General features: G+C 42.5%; 1 protein-coding gene and 1 long non-coding RNA gene across 2 annotated transcripts in view; one reads left to right on the top strand and one right to left on the bottom strand.

Annotated features, from left to right (window-relative positions):
- The window catches only part of LOC140479721 (uncharacterized), a 259,861-nt gene extending 242,005 nt beyond the window's left edge, over window positions 1-17,856 (bottom strand). The window contains exon 1 of the long non-coding RNA XR_011961102.1: window positions 17,820-17,856. This is a non-coding gene — a long non-coding RNA (uncharacterized lncRNA). The remainder of the gene's footprint in view (window positions 1-17,819) is intronic.
- Window positions 6,883-10,615, top strand: s1pr1 (sphingosine-1-phosphate receptor 1). Its single transcript, XM_072573758.1, has one exon. The coding sequence runs from the start codon at window positions 6,890-6,892 to the stop codon at window positions 8,018-8,020; it is 1,131 nt and encodes a 376-aa protein (XP_072429859.1). The 5' UTR covers window positions 6,883-6,889; the 3' UTR covers window positions 8,021-10,615.
- Window positions 17,857-18,848: the final 992 nt, after the last annotated feature.

Raw genomic sequence — 18,848 nt, 5'->3', positions numbered from 1 at the left:
ACTGTTAGAATATTGCGTGCAATTCTGGTCTCCTTCCTTTCGGAAGGATGTTGTGAAACTTGAAACAGTTCAGAAAAGATTTACAAGGATGTTGCCAGGGTTGGAAGATTTGAGCTTTAGGGAGAGGTTGAATAGGCTGGCGCTGTTTTCCCCAGAGCGTCGAAGGCCGAGGGGTGACATTATGGAGGTTTATAAAATCATGAGGAGCATCGATAGGATAAATAGATAAAGTCTTTTCCCTGAGATGGGGAGTCCAGAACTAGAGGGCATAGGTTTAGGGTGAGAGGGGAAAGATATAAAAGAGACCTGAGAGACAACTTTTTCACGCAGAGGGTGGTATTGAATGAGCTGCCAGAGGGAGTGGTGGAGGCTAGTACAATCGCAATATTTAAAAGGCATCTGGATGGGTATATGATTAGGAAGGGTTTGCAGGGATATGGGCCGGGTGCTGGCAAACGGGACTAGATTTGGTTGGGATATCTGGATGAGTTGGACCAAAGGGTCTGTTTCCATGCTGTACATCTCTATGGCTATGACATCAGAATTTAGAAGAAAATATATATAAAACAGCAAAATAAAATTTCACCATTTCCCCCAGCAATCTCCATTACAGATCCTCAATCCCACAGAACTATTATGTTGCCTCAATTCTAATTTCTTACTTCACTGATTCCTTTCGGTTTTCCTTCTCAGAATGCTGAGGCAGTTTATGATTTCTTTCCACTTCTGTTGATCTGATCCTCTTTTCAGTTCTAATGACCTAAAACTATTTTTAGTTCTGACAATTTGAAAACCTGTATACAAACTCTCACAGCTTGAAGACTTCACAGACTAAACCTCCTCTACTAGGGTAGTTGTTCTGCTCATCTGAAAACTTGATTCTTCTGCTAGGTGGAATCTCCTCTTTGGAATTGAATTCCTGATTCTCCCTACGTCAAAACTAAATGAGTGCTCCTGGGGTCTCTGTTATCTGTCTGTCATAAACTTGGTGGTATAAACATTCTATGAATTAACTTCACAGGTATCCTACTGGGCATGTGACAAAATAACATGTTTTCTGGAAAATGATGTGTTTGGCCACTGTTCCAAATGACTTTCTGACCCTTTTATTTAACAAAAGGTTACCTCACTGAATTCAAAATCAATCTACCTCTATTTTAAAAATCCAAATTTGTAAAACAATAACATATCACAATAACACTTTTATCACATAAATCTTGAAAGGCTTCTATTGACTCTAGAGTATAATGCTTGAAATGTATATCCAAATGGGTGGCATGGTGACTCAGTGCTGCCTCAAAGCACCAGAGACCTAGGTTCAATTCCAACCTCATGCAGCTGTCTGTGTGGAGTTTACACATTCTCCCCGTGTCTTCATGGCTTTCTTCCAGGTCTCCGGTTTCCTCCCACAAACCAAATATGTGCAGGTCAGGTGAACTGGCCATGCTAAATTGTCCATAGTGTTAGGTGCATTAGTCAGGAGTAAATATAGGGGAATGGGTCTGGGTTGGTTACTCTTCGGAGGGTTGGTGTGGACCTGTTGGGCTGAAGGGCCTGTTTCCATTCTGTAGGGAATCTAATCTAAATGTACTTTACTAACTCATTTTCCAGGCTCTGTTTCTCAATCTTAATCAACCAATTTATATGTGGAATTAGGTGCTCCATTTATTTCTCTTCCTGACTCTGACCTACAGTTTAACTAATGTTAAAGAACTTATAAACTCCTACAAATGATCACCTACCTTTCTTCTAAAACATATATCTACATTTTGCTGTTTTAATCTAAGGCTACCTCTCATAACTATAGTAATAACACCCTTAGTTAACCAAAAACAACCCCAACACCTTTTCCTGGATTTTTACCTTTTCAAAATGTTAAATACTCTTCAACATTCAAGTCCAAACTTCGATAACACCATGACTTCAATCTAACTAATAACTGTAAAGTGGCCAGTTGGCAACAATTTGAGGATAGCATCTACTCAGGGTCTTGATCATCTACCAGGGGTCTTCATGCAGCTGAACAGACTGATTCTTAACCTGCAAATCTTTGAGTGTATGAGACAGGATTTTCTGATGAGGTAGTGATAGCTGGAGTACAGAATTTGTTTCCTTTACTTTCCTCCACTGTCAATGCCCTGCCTCATCAGTAAAGAACATCCACGCTGCACAAGTTTCAAAAAATGACCTCCGACAAGAGAGAAGCTAACTATCTTTGCCTGACATTCAACAACATTACAATTAATGAATCTGCCATCAAAAAATTATTGAGTGTCATTACTGATGAGGATTTTAATTGAAGTGCCATCTGTGTCACAAAAGTAGAGGCTGGGAATTCCTTGATGCATAACTTTCCTCTCAATTTCCCAAATACTCTCAATCTGCATGTATGAGTGCTGCTCCAACAGCAATCAAAATGCTCAACACTATCCTGAATAAAACATCCTACCTGGCACTCCATTGACCATCTACAATATTCACTCCTTTACCACTTATGCACATCAGCAGCAGTATACTCTTTCCACAAGATGCACTGCAGTGACTTAGCAAGTTTCCTTCAACACCACCTCAATAACGCATCACCTCTACCACTCTAGAAAAACAAGGACAGCAAATGCTTGGTGATACCACCATCCCCAAGTTTCTCACAAAGTCAAACACCACCCTAACTCATTCTATCTCTGGAGATAGAAGACCTGGAACTCCCTTCCTGCTGAGGTAGCTAGACTATAATGATTCATGGGCTTCTACCACTTCTCAAAAGTAACTCAGGAAGATCAATAAATGTTGGATATACCGGTAATGGGCAAATCTCAGAAGTGAACCAGAAAAAAGGTGTTTGCTTATTCATGTGCAAAGCCATCTCTTGTTACTTTCCCCACTGAGGAAGCATGTAGAGGTACAGACCCTGGAAAGGCGCCACACTTTATTCATATGCTGCGAAAGTGCAAGCCCACCAACTCACAATAAAACACACTTATTTAATATATTGCACATTTTTATGATAGTTTCAAAGTCTAATTTTATTGTGAAGTAACAAAATTAGAGAAGCAATAAAAAAAACTTCAGTAACCAAAATGCAAAAATAGAGAAGCAAGTCCAGAAAACAGCAGAAGCCCTCAACTAAAGAACTGAGCAATGACTTCCTCGCGCATCTGCCTTGCTGCCTGTAGTGGCTGATCCAGGGCTGGTGGCTGCTGTGGGCCGTGATCTTCCTCATCTTCTATGGATTGAAGCTCCTCATCTAAATCCAGGGAGAGGCCACTGTCCATGGCAATATTGTGCAGCATGCAGCACACAGTTACAATTTTGCTGACTTTTTCTGGTGCATATCGCAAGGCACCCCCTGAATGATCCAAACACTTGAAGCGTTTCTTCAGTAGTCCAAATGTCTGTTTTATGACTCTACTGGTTTGTGCATGTCCAACATTGTATCTGTTCTCAGCTTCGGTACCAGGGTGCAGCAGTGGAGTCATCAGCCATGGCTGCAGCACATAACCTAGATCTCCAAGGAGCCATCCGTTCAGCTTTCCTTCCCCTTCAAACATCAAGAGCACCTCAGATTGCTTCAGAATGTAAAAGTCGTGTATGCCTCCTGGACAGCATGCATGGACGTTCATTATTTTCTGTCGGTGGTCACATATGATTTGGACATTGATAGAGTAGTAGCCTTTTGCATTTAAGTAGGCCATGGGATTGTTATTCGGTGCACAAATTGCGACTTGCATACAATCAATAATCCCCTGTACCTTGGGGAAGCCGGCAATGTTGAAGAAGTACTGTTGTCGTTGTTGCTCTTCGTCCTTCCTGAAACTCAAGTAGGTGGGTGCATGTCGAATCAATGCATCAGTGACCTCCTTAATGGAACGGTACACAGCAAACTGACTGATCCCAGTGATGTTCGCCGTGGGCGCCTGAAAAGTCCCTGTGGCGTAGAAGTTCAAGGCAGCGGTGACCTTCACTGCCACTGGCAATGCAGTGCGGATGATCGACTCTCCGTGTAGATCACCTTGGACCAAACGGCAGACCTGGGTCACAGCATCCCTGCTCAGCCGCAGCCTCTTCAGGCACTGCTCCTCTGTCAAGCCTAAGTAACTGACCCTGTTCCTAAACACCCGGTGCCTGGGGTAGTTTGTGCGCCGCGTGGTTATCCGTCTGTGCCCTCGGCGTTCCTGGGCTGCCCTCCTCTGCTGTTGTTCCTCCTCCTCTTCCACAAGGAGAAATCCTGCAATGGCCGCTGCCCCCATCCTGTGGGTCTTCACAGTACACTCCAGTGGCTGCCCTGCGGCTGATGGTGAACAATATCCCCTTCCCCACCTCTGATCCTGGGTTAAGTAGTTTGCTCTTCAGGAGTCTCCAGTGTAGGTTGGCAAGTGTGAACCAGTTTCCCATGGTTGACCTTTAAAGACAAGCACCAGCTTTAATGAGCTCGAACCCTAACACTGGATATATTTTTTTAAAGGGTTTTTTTTAAATGGAGGAGAAGAGAAGCGTCAGGGAAGTAGCTTACTACCGGATTCCACCACTTTCTGTGAACGACCGTCTACACGGTGGCAGCCGGGAAATCTCCCCTCCACCTCCCCGGCCTTCCTGCTCTCATCCACCCCACCCTCCCATCTCCCCTCCCTCACACTCCACCCACTCGGCCTCACATTCGGTCCAAATGATTCCGCAGTCACTTCCTGCAGTGCCGCAGCTCCCTCAGACCAGGTCCCATTGCAAACAAAGCTGCCTTTTGGTCAGGGAATGGGTCTCACCGCCGCCACTCTCCCTGCCCCAGCCCTGAGCCGACAGTGACAGACAATACCACTCCCCCTCCCCACCCCCTAACTCCAGATGGACTGGTCTCTCCGCAGTCCAGTCAGCCACCCACTGGGGTTAGCGGGAAACTCCACCATTGCTTTTCAATAGCGCCCCTCACATCGCCCCTTGAGGCGATGTGAGTAGGGGCGATGTGAGTAGACCTGTTTATTAAAAAAAAATAATAGACGGGGGAGGTTGTTGCGAGTTGTGCTGGCGACTGTAAAATATATGCAAGACTCAAACCACCTCATGCATCAAACTTGTGGAGTTCGGTTTGTCAGCAGGGACAACTACTTTATACCAAGTTTCTTTTAAAATTTACTCATAAATTGTACTAAACTAAGAAGCACGGAAAACAAATCCTGCACCTAAGATTATTGACCCCTGAAATGTCAGGCTGGGGTCGAGCTGTGATAAAATATTGACGCCTTGGAAATCTATACATTTGAAACCCGGTTTCGCCTGATTAGATATCGTTATTGAAGCGGTGGGGATGAATTCAGGTCATTTCAAGTTTGCAGTGAAAATAACTTGCACGATGTCCCCACTCGGTGACTTCCAGCACAAAGCAATGTCGCTGCCAAATGAGCGCACCTCTCTGACAGGGTTAGTGTAGGCTGTTGGAGCAAATAGGAAAAGGGGGGCGCCTGTGAACTCAGTGTCCCAGTCAAAACCCGTTCGGTTCTTCGATGTGTTTCAGTGACAGCCAAGGTCTTAGACTGACAACACGTGGGAAAACTACTCAGCTACATGAGACAGACTGGGTAAGGACTCCAACTATATTTCAGCGGTTTTGGTCAGAACCGACACCGACGAGTGCAATTATTAATGCAGTTCTGTGGATAAGTATTGCAGACTTTACATTTAAAATTGCAACGTCTTTGTTACTTAAAAATAAAGGTGCCACTTTTGCACTCCCATTCCTGACTTCTATAACGTCCCAAGCTGGAGATGCTGTCAGGCTCTGGGAGTTTACCAGAATTTTATTTATCGGTTGTCATTTTCAGGAAAGTCATTTCGCTGTCTTTGCAAAGCAAATGGAAATCAGAAGTTGCAGTCTTTTATCTGTGCATTAAGTATGTGGCAGGGCGTTTCTAACAGTTTCTGTTAAATTCTGTTGTCTGGCTGCTCCTGTCCTGGATACCCCTGCGTCAACCTTTTTCCTGTTTTTGCACTGTTATCAGCTGCGCGCATCTTCTATTTATCGCCACCCAGTCTCCGAGCTGAGTTAATTTTGATGTTGCTGAGTCGGTGACAGACACCAGGCTGGGACTGAAGCGAGGTCCTTTTTTTCACAAATGGACCTATTGTAGAGAAGACGCCGGTTTCTTATTGTTTGCAATCGCCGACAGTATCCTGTTCTCACGGTCTCGCTCCACTTAGCTGCTAATTTTTAACGTTTTCAACAAACCAAGGTAATCTTCATCTGGTTTAAACTGCTCACAGACTTAAATTGCAATGTTACTGATTTATTCTCGACTCGCTTCCATCGCCTCCCTTTCGTTTCTACTGAAGCTTGAAACGTGCTTCAACAAAAATGAAATGCATTTTTAACGACAGAAATGTTTTTTTTGTTAAAGACTTCGCTGGCTGTTGCGGGAATAACTGATTTACATAAGGACATTGAGCAGCCCGTCTGCGGAATAGTCGCTTTGAAACGTTATACGACGACTTTTGTTTCCATAAAATTAGAACTTGCATTCAAAAAGCGCCTTTCGCAGCGAAGGGGAGCTTTTAAAAGTATTTCCCCCCAACTGCAGTCGGTTATAATGCAGAAAAATAAAGCTACAAACAATTTTGGTGGGGCGTAAATATAGTGCATCGGTTTATACTATGAGGCAAAATGTTGCATGTGCAATTCAGTGAAGTTCGGGGGGGGGGGGTTGGAGATACAGTACCTTTTGCATTTTGAAGTCAAGAGTTTTGGGATGGTTAATAATCCTGCGGGTTGTTGTTGTTTCCTTTGCAGAGTGGCGATGGCTCGCGGTCTCTCCGCAGCTCTTCACTGACCCGCCAATCGCGGCGCCCTCTGCCGGCCAACAGGAGCGCGCCAGCTGCAACAACAACAACAAACAAGTGAATTAGGATGGAGACGGGTGGGCAGCGCCCCTCGGCGTACATGGGCTACAGCTACACGGACCCGGACATCATCCTGCAGCATTACAACTATACCGGCAAGCTGAGGGTCACCCCTGGTGGCCCAGCGACCGGACTCACCGTCTCATCCATCTTCTTCATTGTCATCTGCTGCTTCATCATCCTGGAGAACCTCATGGTGCTGCTGGCCATCTGGCAGACCAAAAAGTTCCACCGCGCCATGTACTACTTCATCGGCAACCTGGCACTCTCAGACCTGCTGGCCGGCGCTGCCTACACCGTCAACATCCTGCTGTCGGGCTCCAACACCTACAGGCTGACCCCGGTGCAGTGGTTCCTGAGGGAGGGCAGTATGTTTGTGGCCCTCGCTGCTTCGGTGCTCAGCCTGCTGGCTATTGCCATCGAGCGCTACCTGACCATGCTGAAGATGAAGCCACACAGCTCAGGGGGTAGCTCCCGGGTCTTCCTGCTCATCAGCGGCTGCTGGCTCCTGTCCGTGCTCCTGGGCGGCCTGCCTATCATGGGCTGGAATTGCCTGCAGGGTTTCCCGCACTGCTCCACTGTGCTGCCCCTCTACCACAAGCACTACATCCTGTTCTGTACCACCGTCTTCAGCTTCATCCTGCTGGCCATCGTGCTGCTCTATGCCCGCATCTATGTCCTGGTGCGCTCCCGCAGCCGCAGCTTCACCTTCCGCAAGGACCTGCGCTCCAAGAGCAGCGAGAAGTCCCTGGCGCTGCTCAAGACAGTGATGATCGTGCTGAGCGCCTTCATCGCTTGCTGGTCTCCACTCTTCATCCTCCTGCTGCTCGATGTGGCATGTCAGGCACGAGGCTGTCCGGTGCTCTACAAGGCCCAGTGGTTCCTGGCCTTGGCCGTGCTCAACTCGGCCATGAACCCGGTCATCTATACGCTGACCAGCCGGGAGATGAGGCGGGCGTTCTTCCGCCTGCTGTGCTGCCTGTGTCACCGCGGGCCGGCCTGGCGGCACAAGCCCCCGCTCACCGTCGCTCTAGAGTTCAGCCCCAGCAGGTCGGACAACTCATCTCATCAGCAGAAGGACGAGTGCTGCACGCCTGAGACCCTGTTGTCCTCAGGCAATGTTAACTCCTCAGCATGAGGGTGCAGGGGAGGCTGCAACAGAGGTGGGGGAGCAGACAGTGAAGAAGGGTGGGACGGTCAGGATGCACAAGAACTACTCTGCTGGACACGCCCCAGATCATAGCTGCTCATCCTCTCAAATTCCGGTGTTGAAATGTATTCCTCACCTTTTAAGCCAATAAAAAGGCAAAGACATTGGGACCAAGCACTGGAGTTCAGAAATTTTGTCTTATGACTCCAACATGGGAGAGGTCTCTTTTTTAAAAAAAAATGCATGGACAATCTTCTTCTGGACTTTTGAAAGGAGATAAATTCTATTTTAAGAGAAAAGTACCTACCAAGACCTGGTCTGCTTCAGGATTTTATGTCTCAAGACAGTATCGTTCTTTGGGAGTCATAGTACCGAACATGCAGATCTTTGGATTAGTTGCCCAGAATCTAGGGCTAATGATGGGATGCAGAGCATTTCATGAAAAAACAGACATGCCCAACTGCTTGGTCTCCGAATGACTTTGGTGAAGTTACTTTCTGTAAAGACTGAGTATTTTAGAGATGCCTTATAGATTCTACTGTACATGTATTAAAACAAACATTCAAATGCATTATGTAATGTAAGATAAGAAGAATATAGTATCAAATTGTTGAAAATTAAGGATATTACTAACTAGTCTCGACTGTATCATTTTGAATGTATCAAGTTGTCATTCCACTCTTCAACCATACAATATTAACCTCTTCATTTATTAATTTATTAACATTTGTGAAATTTAAACTACAACTTTTCCAGATTTGTTGCATAGCATTACAATGAAAGGTTACATTTTAGACACTTGACTGAACAAAATGATTTGTCTAAATTATTCAATTTTTGTAATTAGGGATTGACACAAAGTGGCATGTTTTATTCCAAACTGCAAATAGAATTTTTCAACAAATAATGTGAAAATAGCATTCATGTGAAAATGCACACAATATATGTAAATACATATTCCTTTTAATTCAACAATTGTTTTGAGATTTTGTTTATTTTGAAACATCTTTTACACCAGTACAACACACCAATCAATCAATTGTTCGCTCAGATTTGTTTATTAAAATTGGGGCATCTTATCAACATGACTTATTTGGCCTGGTTGGATAAATTGGCAAAATCATGGCCAGGGATTATCATATTAATGCCTTCTTATATTTGTAGTTCATGGAGTCCCATCTAGAAGTTATTTCTGATAATTCATTCAAATTTTCCACTTATAGAAAATTAGCCAATTATTGGAATTAAAGAATGCAAACCATAAGCGACATTATGTTTTATTATTTTAGAAATCTTATTCTTGTTCAGATCCATCTCTTTGGTATTTCTGTAATAGTTTGATGTCCAAAAAGCCTAGAATGTTAGTTTTTTGTTGGGAAAAGATTGTGTATAGGAGTAAATTCTTAATAAAATTATAAAACATGACTAATGAACTCACACTTAAAGAACTGTAGTTTTGATCTCCATACCTGAGGAAGAACACGCTTGCCTTAAAGAAAGGGCAATGAAAGTTCATTGGATTGGATCTGGAGGGCAATTGCTCTAAGAGGGGAGATAAGAGTAGACTAGATATGTCCTGGATCACAAAGTGTATCCAAGCAGTTCTTCAGATTCAGTTAAATATAGTTAAGAGAAGATTCAACAACACAAATTTACTTAAATATGAATGTTTATTAAGTAAATAAAAAGAAAGGAAAACTTAACAATAAGCTTCATGTCCTGCTGCCTGTCAGGAACCCTCAGTTGATTGCTGGTATGGAGACTTAGGTTTGTTCCTGGCACCGTTTGTGATCCCGGTCTGTAGTGAAGTCCAACAACTTGGAACAATACTCTGTCTCTTATACAGTGTAACTAACAGCAAGTACTGAAAAACAGGTGGATTGTGCTGTGTTCAGCACATACAGCAATATTCACAGGACCCATTCAAGGTCATGCAGCTGTCCAATATCATCATCAATTTTAGCATACCCAATACAGTCATATATTCCCTGTCGTTTAGAAAAAGTAAAGATTAACAAATTAAGATCTGAAATTCTACAGGGGCTTACAGCGTAAATATTGAGGAAATATTTTATCTGCTTGGGGGACCTAGAGTATGGGGTCCCTCCCAGAATACAGGTTATACCATTTAGGATTGAAATGAGAAATGTCTTCAGTTAAAAGATTTGAAATCTATGTAATTCTTTATCCTGGAAAGCTGTAGCTGTTCAGTCTTTGGATATTAAATGAGATAGGAATACTGTGTGAAGCTGGAGTAGAGGTAGAGGGTGAACTTTAACCTTGTTGAATGGTGGGGTCAAATGATCCATTCTCCCTCCTATTTCTTATGTAACATCCAAGATCTCATCATTTCTTAAGCTCCTGCATTTTAGAATCACGGAGGGAGGTCATTTGATGCATCAGGACTGTGTTAGTTATTTTCTAAAGAATCTAATCCACTTTCCTAATTGGGCAAAATGTGTACAATGTGCCTTCAGTTGTTTTAGCCTCAACACTTTGGAATTTCTTACCTGAATCCCTCCGTCTCTTTCTTTCAAGATGTGTGTGTGTGTGTACTCCTGTGAGGCATCTTGAGGTATTGTATGGAATAAAAAACATATGAACTAATCACCTAATTTTAGTGACTACATTAAATATATTACACAAAAAGGCAGGAGCTCTGCACCATTAACAATGGTTAAGATGCTGTGACTCCAATAAACACTAGTCATGGAGATTGATGTGCAGCAGAGGAGAATACAGCAATTCAAAATGTAAAGGAAACCGGTCATACTGTACATTCCCATCAATATGAAATGTTTTGGCTTTGGATCAACAGAGAAGAAGAAGTTTTCATGTTATTTGTAAAGAGCACCAACAACTAATGTTTAGTTGTCAGCAGCTTCCTTGGGTGGATTTCTCCATCAATGGAAAAGTCGACTTTACAACAAATTAATTATGTTTTGGAAGGTGCTTCCTACCAGCAGCACAAAGTTATTCCAGAATATATGGTCTAACGTATACTGAAAATTGATTCCTATCAAGTAGAAGATCACCTGAGAGAGAGAGGGTGAGAATCTCACATTGACTCAACATCAACTACTGCTTCCAACAGCAAGTAGTGCTTGGAAATTGTTAAAATGCAATTTTGCATCATCATAGGTCACGGCATTTGGTCTGACATGAAGACTGTAGCAAGAATGTGGTTAATGAGAGACAATCTCTGGGCATGTAAGAGCTCTCAGGGCTGGGAGATTCTTTCAAAGTAGCTCAGTGAGTTATTGAAGTGCACTCCTTGCCCGAACCTTTCCCCATTGTGGCTCCATGTCAGTATTTGACAATTGAGTAGCCCCAGTCTTGTGCAATCCAGACAAGGGGTGAAAGAGATACCTAACCTTGAGTGTGAGGTGGAGGTGGGAGACCTGTGAGACCAGGGTTGGAGGGAGCAGTTTAATGTACAGAATGTTAAGCAAACAGCACCTACTTCTCCACCCTGTTTTCTACGACAGGCATCACATAAACAGCCAGGTGGGACAATTTAAAAATTGTGAGATGTCAAGGTTTGTGTACAGCGAAGGCCACCATGGATGGAGCTGTGAGCACAGATAGGAAGATAGACGGCCCCAGCCACCGTCTCCTGCCTCTCAGAGCCCTTCTTCACACAATGCAGCAACTGGAAGGAGACTATTGTCAGGAAGGGAAAGCTCCATTTTCATCACTCCCATCCTCTGCCTCCCCCTCACTCCCATCTTCCACCTCTCCCTCACTCCCATCCTTCACCTTCCCCTCACTACCATCCTCCATCTCCCCCTCACTACCAACCCCAACTCCCCTTCACTCCCTGCCTCTACCTCTCCCTCATTGATAGAGGGGGGCTCAGCAATGGAAGTTCTATTTATAGTCAAGACAAGGCAGTTGGATTCTCATGTTGAAGATGCTCATTGCCTGGCACTTGTGTGGTGCATATGTTACTTGCCACTTGTCACCCTAAGCCTGGATGAACAAATCTAACTGCATTCGAACATGGACTGCTTCAGTATCTGAGCAGTCATGAATGGTTCTGAACATTGTGCTATCATCAGTAAACATCACCATTCCAACCAAGGTCTGACTCCAGCCAGAGAAGAGTTTACCTCCTGAATCCCATTGCTGCTAGTTTTGCTCAAGTACATTAATGCTACATTTATGTCTCCACCCTTCAGGCACTCTGCCTGTATTCCTGATGAAGGGCTTTTGCCCGAAACATCGATTTTACTGCTCCTCGGATGCTGCCTGAACTGCTGTGCTTTTCCAGCACCTCAAATCCAGAACCACATTTGGTCAAGTTTTGCCTTCAGTGTAGGAGACTGAGGGGTTTGTAAAATCATGAAGGGCATGGATAGGATGAATAGCCAAGGTCTTCTTCCCAGGATAAGGGGGTCCAAACGTAGAGGGCATAAGTGTAAGATGAGAGAGGAAATATTTAAAAGGGACTTGACAGGCAACTTTTTCATACAGAGGGTGATGCATGTATGGAATGAGTTGCCAGAGGAAGTGTTAGAAGTGAGTACAATTACAACATTTAAAAGACATTTGGACAGGTACATGGATAGGAAAGATTTAGAGGGATAAGGGCCAAATACAGGCAAATGGGATTACTTCAGTTTAGGAAACCTGGTCAGCATGGATGAGTTGGCCCGAAGAGTCTATTTCTGTGCTGTATGACTTTATGCATGTAGCTGTGATGGAACTGGTCCAGTATTTCTCAGAGTGGAGTGACATTTACTAAATATTTATCTACAAGTTTCACCTTAATGTATGACAATGAGATTGGATTAAGCAGGGGAAAAATACAGTGACATTTGGCTATGTTCCAGCAGAGAGACAGAAATTGTATTTTTCAGCATATCTGTCAGCTAACAGCCTGCCAACAAGCCCATGGAAATGGGTTAACAATGGATTAAAGGTAAACAATATCTGGAAATCTACATTGGCTCCACTGTGCTTCCACTTGTGCCTTTCCTAGCACAAAGCAGTAATAGATTATTCTGTCACAGACCCTGCCAAATAGGTTGTCAAACTGTCATTTATCCACAGGTCCCTATGATCAAAGAGCCAATTACTAGCTTCACATTTTAACTTCTCGATTTATTAGCTTCTTAATATCGTGACAGGTACCGTTGATTAGGAACAGACTGTCACAATACCTGTAACATATTTCACAGCAAGCGGTATATATAAGGTTGACAAGATAACTTAGGAAGTACAAGTCTTGAGTAATCTGTTGATATTTATCACAATAAAATACAGTCGCTGAAACAATAGTATTCATTGATTTTATGTTTTAAGATTCAAAAATGGTAAATGTTTGTATTGATTGAACAAGGGGAGTGTGATCAATTATACTTCTGGTCCACATTAAACACTTCAAGCTCTGGGTAGCATTTAGAGTAAAACTCAACTTATCCATGGTGGTTACCATTAACCAGAAACTAAACTGGAGCAGCCTATAATATTCCCTCTAATTTTATTTGTTCCTGCACAGACTTCTGATGTCTGTGCATGATACATTTAAACCAGAGCAAAATTCATATCATTAGACCATAAGATGTAGGAAGATAAGTAATTCATTTGGTCCATCAAGTATTCTGCCATACAGTGATATTGTGGTTGCTCTGATAATTCTCAACTCCACTTTCCTGCCTTGTCCCTATAATCCTTCATTTCCTTACTGCTTAAAAATCTGTCTATTTGAACTTTGAATACACTTAATGATCCCCAACCTTGACAGCCCTCTGTGGTTAGTCTTTCCACTGACTCTGAAAGAAATCAATTTTTCTCATCTGTCTTACATGGGTGAGCCCTTACTCTGAGATTATGCCCTCTGGTCCTAGACTCTCTCACATGGGAACAAAACCTCTCAGCATCTAACCTGTCAAGCCCCATAACAACCTTTTAATGTTTTAAGTTAAAGATCACACAACACCAGGTTATAGTCCAACAGGTTTAATTGGAAGCACACTAGCTTTCGGAGCAATGCTCCTTCATCAGATAATTGTGGAGGACACAATTGTAAGGCACAGAATTTATAGCAAAAATTTACAGTGTGATGTAGCTGAAATTATACATTGAAAAATACCTTGATTGTTTGTTGAGTCTTTCATGTTTTAATAAGTTCTCCTCTCATTCTTCTAAATCCCAATGAATACAGACCTCAACCTCTCCTCATAAGAAAATCCCTTGAGACCCAGAGTCAACCTAGTGCATCTTCTCTGAACTGCCTCCAATGCTAGTATATCCTTCCTTAGGTAATGGCACCAAAGCTGTCCACAGTATTTCAGGTGTGGTCTGCCTTGTACAGTTTTAGCAAGATCTTCCTGCTTTTATATTCCATTTGCTTTGAAATAAAACTTAACAGTCCATTTGCCTTCCTATTATCTGTTGAACTGGCATTTTGAGATTTGTGCACAAGGACCCACAAAACCTTCTGTGCTGCATCTTTCTGCAGTACTTAAATAGCCATTTAAAATTTATTTAGTTCTTCTATTCTTCCTGCTAAAGTACATAACCTCACATTTCCACATCTTATATTCCATCTGCTGTTTTGTCCACTTACTTCACAAGTCCATATTCATTTGTGGACCCTTTGTGTCATCCCCACCACTTTCCATCTATCTTTGCGTCATCTACAAATTGTGTATTCACTTCTGTCATCCAAATCATTAATATACATTGTAAATAATTGTGGTTCCAGCACTGATCCCTGTGATGCTCCACTAGTTGCCTTCCTAAATTTACCCCCTTTATCCCAAATCTCTGTTGTCTATTAGTTAGCCAATGACACCGACAAGATGTTGCCCCCACACCTGCCTCCTACCACACACACACACACACACACGTCACAGCATCCTAACTTGTGAAGAAATCACAATTCCTTAACAGCTTCTGGCTTGAAACCTGGGACTCCTGTCCTAAAAGCATGGTGTGTGTATCTCAATCATGTGGACAGCAGCAGTTTAAAAAGGAAGTCAATGAAAGATCCGCAAGAAATGCTGATCTTGCTAGCAATGCTCACATCCCTAAAACAAATACAAAAAAAAAATCTTCTTTGATAACATGGTCTCACTCCCAACTTCATAACAGTACTGGTGTAAGATTTTCATTTCTGACAGCCAGCCCTCGATTCAGATTGCTGGTTGAAGCTACGTTCTGGGAATAGCGTGAAACAACCTTGTAGCACTGGAGGAGGCCACTTAATCTATTGTGTTTGTGCTGGCTCTTTGAAAGACTCAACTAAAAGAAAGTGAGGACTGCAGACGCTGGAGATCAGAGTTGAAGAATGTAATGCTAGAAAAGCACAGCCGGTCAGGCAGCATCCGAGAAGCAGGAAAATCAACATTTCGGGCAAAAGCTCCTGATGAAGAGCTCGTGCTCGAAACATCGACTTTCCTGCTCCTCAGATGCTGCCTGACTGGCTGTGCTTTTCCAGCACCACACTCTTCGACTCTTTGAAAGAATCATCCAATTAGTCACAATTAGCCTTTCCCTCATAGCCCCCACTTATTTTAAACATTGGCATCTAAAAGACATTAATTTTCATCCCTTTGTCTGAACTAGTTGTACCTCAGTCTCAAGCATGAAACAAATGCATATAACAGTGCACCACCCCCCTGGATCCCTGCATGCTTTACATTACTGAGACATTGGGAGATACAATTGTAAAATGTCATACTTTACATACTGAGAAAATCCATGAATGAAGTTGCGATTCACGGCATTTTATTGCTATGACTGCATTGCCCTTCATCATTCCGGACTTCTGTATGTTGACAATTATGGGCTTTAAATGTGTTGCTGGAAAAGCGCAGCAGGTCTTTATGGGCTTTATCAGGTTTTCTTTAAATTATCAGCAGGGGGGGCTGTGGATACAGATTTTGCTGCAGCATTGCTACATGTTGACTAATTAATTCACAGTTCCTCCTTTTCCATTATAGTTTTAATTTAATATGCCAGTGATTTTAATGGTTCATTTTGTGACTATTTAACTCATTACTCTGTTGATGGAATTCCCTGAGGCCTGCAATAGTATTCATGGACCAGAGGAGAAATTAACAGGAGCAGATTGCACTGCCATTGCCAAAGTACTGAGGCAAATGAGACTGCAGGTCTAGTGGTGGAGTACTGTGCATGAGAAACACAAATGTTTCAACCTGCATCAGACTTCTCATTCCTTTGCGGAACATGCTGAACCATACAATGTAGTAGTTTATTATGAGTCAGTGTGAAGCATCGAATTTAACTAAACCAGCCACTTCCTCATTAAAATCCTATACGTATTAATATAGAGTGTAGACAGTAAGTTTGTATTATACATGCTGTTTTTAAATGTTGCTGTCTACAGTCATTAGGATGCACATTTGTATTAATCTGGGGCAAATATACAGCAATGATAATTGCCAATTGTACACATACACAGGCATTCACACTATATTAAGTTGATTTTTAATAAAAAAATTAAAAATCAAATTTGTTCATGCTTTTTTTCTGTTACCAGATATATTATTTAATTAAAATTGTATCATAACTTTTTGTCACCATTTGTTACTATTTTTATGAGATATTGTTGCTAAAGTGGTGTCAACAAGCACAGTTTTAATAATAAAAACTGAAAGAACTGAGAGTGCTGTAAATCAGAAACAAAATCAGAAATTGCTGGAAAAACTCAGCAGGTATGAAAGCATCTGTGGATAGAAGTAAGAATTAACATTTTAGGTCAAGTGGCCCTTCCTCAGAACTCAGATTTACTCAATTGAAGCATGTTTACTTCATGATTAAAATACATTTAATCTTTAAATTTATTGAAAGGAATAGTCATCATTTAGTTTTATTTCCAACCACAACCACAACACTTTTCCCAAAACAAATTTGAGTCATACTTACATAAAGAAACTCTTCATCTTCTGCTGTTGCCTTGGTTCCAGGTCAAACTCTTTCTCTCTCTCTGTCTCTCTAATTGTTCTCAATTCTGCCTTCTTGAAGTATTCCATTGTGGTTGTCACAACTGATGTTGCTGCATTATTGTGGGATTGTATTCAATGCTGCAGGTGCAATTCCTGATTTATCATGTAGTGTGGAGTGAGGTTTCTGGAACAAAGTTCAGCAAAGCAACCCAAGGAACTAGCGAAATCGGTCAGCAGATTCAAAGATGACTGAAAATCTGAAAAACCTGACAACTCAAAAAACATTCTGAATATAGGGATCATGGCAGTGTTGCTGCATAGCGAGTGCAGTAGGATAAGGCTTGTCATAGCTTACAATTTCAACAAAATAAGATCATGATTGACATGATAATGATTTTCTCACATCTCTTAGAGTCAGAGAGTCATTAGAGATGTACAGCATGGAAACAGACCCTTTGGTCCAACTTGTCCATGCTGACCAGATATCTCTACCCAATCGAGCCAAATCTGCCAGCACCCACCCCATATCCCTCCAAACCCTTCCTATTCATATACCCATTCAGATGCCTTTTAAATGTTGTGATTGTACTAGCCTCCACACTTCCTCTGGCAGCTGATTCCATACATGTACCACCCTCTGTGTGAAAAGGTTGTCCCTTAGGTCTCTTTTATATCTTTCCCCTCTCACCCTAAACCTATGCCCTCTAGTTCTGGACTCCCTCATCCCAGAGAAAAGACTTTGTCTATTTATCCTATCTATGCCCCTCATGATTTTATAAACCTCTATAAGGTCACCCCTCAGCTCCCGACACTCCAGGGAAAACAGCCCCAGCCTATTCAACCTCTCCCTATAGCTCAAATCCTCCAACCCTGGCAACATCCTTGTCAATCTTTCCTGAACCCTTTCAAGATCCTTCCGATAGGAAGGGGACCAGATTTGCACGCAATATTCCAAAATTGGCCTGTACAACTGCAACATGATGTCCCAATTCCTGTACTCAATACTCTGACCAATAAAGGAAAACATACCAAATGCCTTCCTCACTATCCTATGACTCTACTTTCAAGGAGTTATGAACATGCACTCCAAGGTGTCTTTGTTCAGCCACACTCCCTAGGACCTTACCATTAAGTGTATAAGTCCTGCTAAGATTTGTTTTCCCAAATGCAGCCCCTCGCATTTATCTGAATTAAACTCCATCTGCCACTTCTCAACCCATTGGCCCATCTGATCAAAATCCCGTTGTAATCTGAGGTAACCCTCTTCGCTGTCCACTACACCTCCAATTTTGGTGTCATCTGCAAACTTACTAACTATACCTCTTATGCTCACATCCAAATCATTTATATAAATGACAAAAAGTAGTGGACCCAGCACTGATACTTGTGGCACACCACTGATGACAGGCCTCCAGTCTGAAAAACAATCCTCCACCACCACCCTCTGTCTTCCACCTTTCAGCCAGTTCAATATCCAAATGGCTAGTTCTCCCTGTACTCCATGAGATCTAATCTTGCTAATTTATCCACTTTTATGCATTTCAAGACATCCAGCACTTCCTTGCTAACCAGTCTCCCATGGGGAACCTTGTCGAATGCCTTACTGAAGTCCACATAGATCACATCCACCACTCTGCCTTCATCAATTCTCTTTGTTACTTCTTCAAAAAACTCAAATCAATTTGTGAGACAAGATTTCCCATGCACAAAACCATGTTGACCAACCCAAATCAGTCCTTGACTTTCCAAATACATGTACATCCTGTCCCACAGGATTCCGTCTAACAACTTGCCCACCACTGACGTCAGGCTCACTGGTCTATAGTTCCCTGGCTAAGTCCTTACCACATTTCTTAAACAGTGGCAACACATTAGCCAACCTCCAGTCTTCCAGCACC

This window comes from Chiloscyllium punctatum, chromosome 7, assembly GCF_047496795.1.
Source record: "Chiloscyllium punctatum isolate Juve2018m chromosome 7, sChiPun1.3, whole genome shotgun sequence".
In the NCBI taxonomy this organism is placed as follows: domain Eukaryota; kingdom Metazoa; phylum Chordata; class Chondrichthyes; order Orectolobiformes; family Hemiscylliidae; genus Chiloscyllium; species Chiloscyllium punctatum.
The sequence above is the reverse complement of the archived record's forward strand: the minus strand, read 5'-3'. Positions and strand labels throughout refer to the sequence as shown.

Coding starts and splice junctions, on each gene's coding strand:
- s1pr1 (XM_072573758.1), top strand. CDS start 6,890: ATGGAGACGGGTGGGCAGCGCCCCTCGGCGTACATGGGCTACAGCTAC.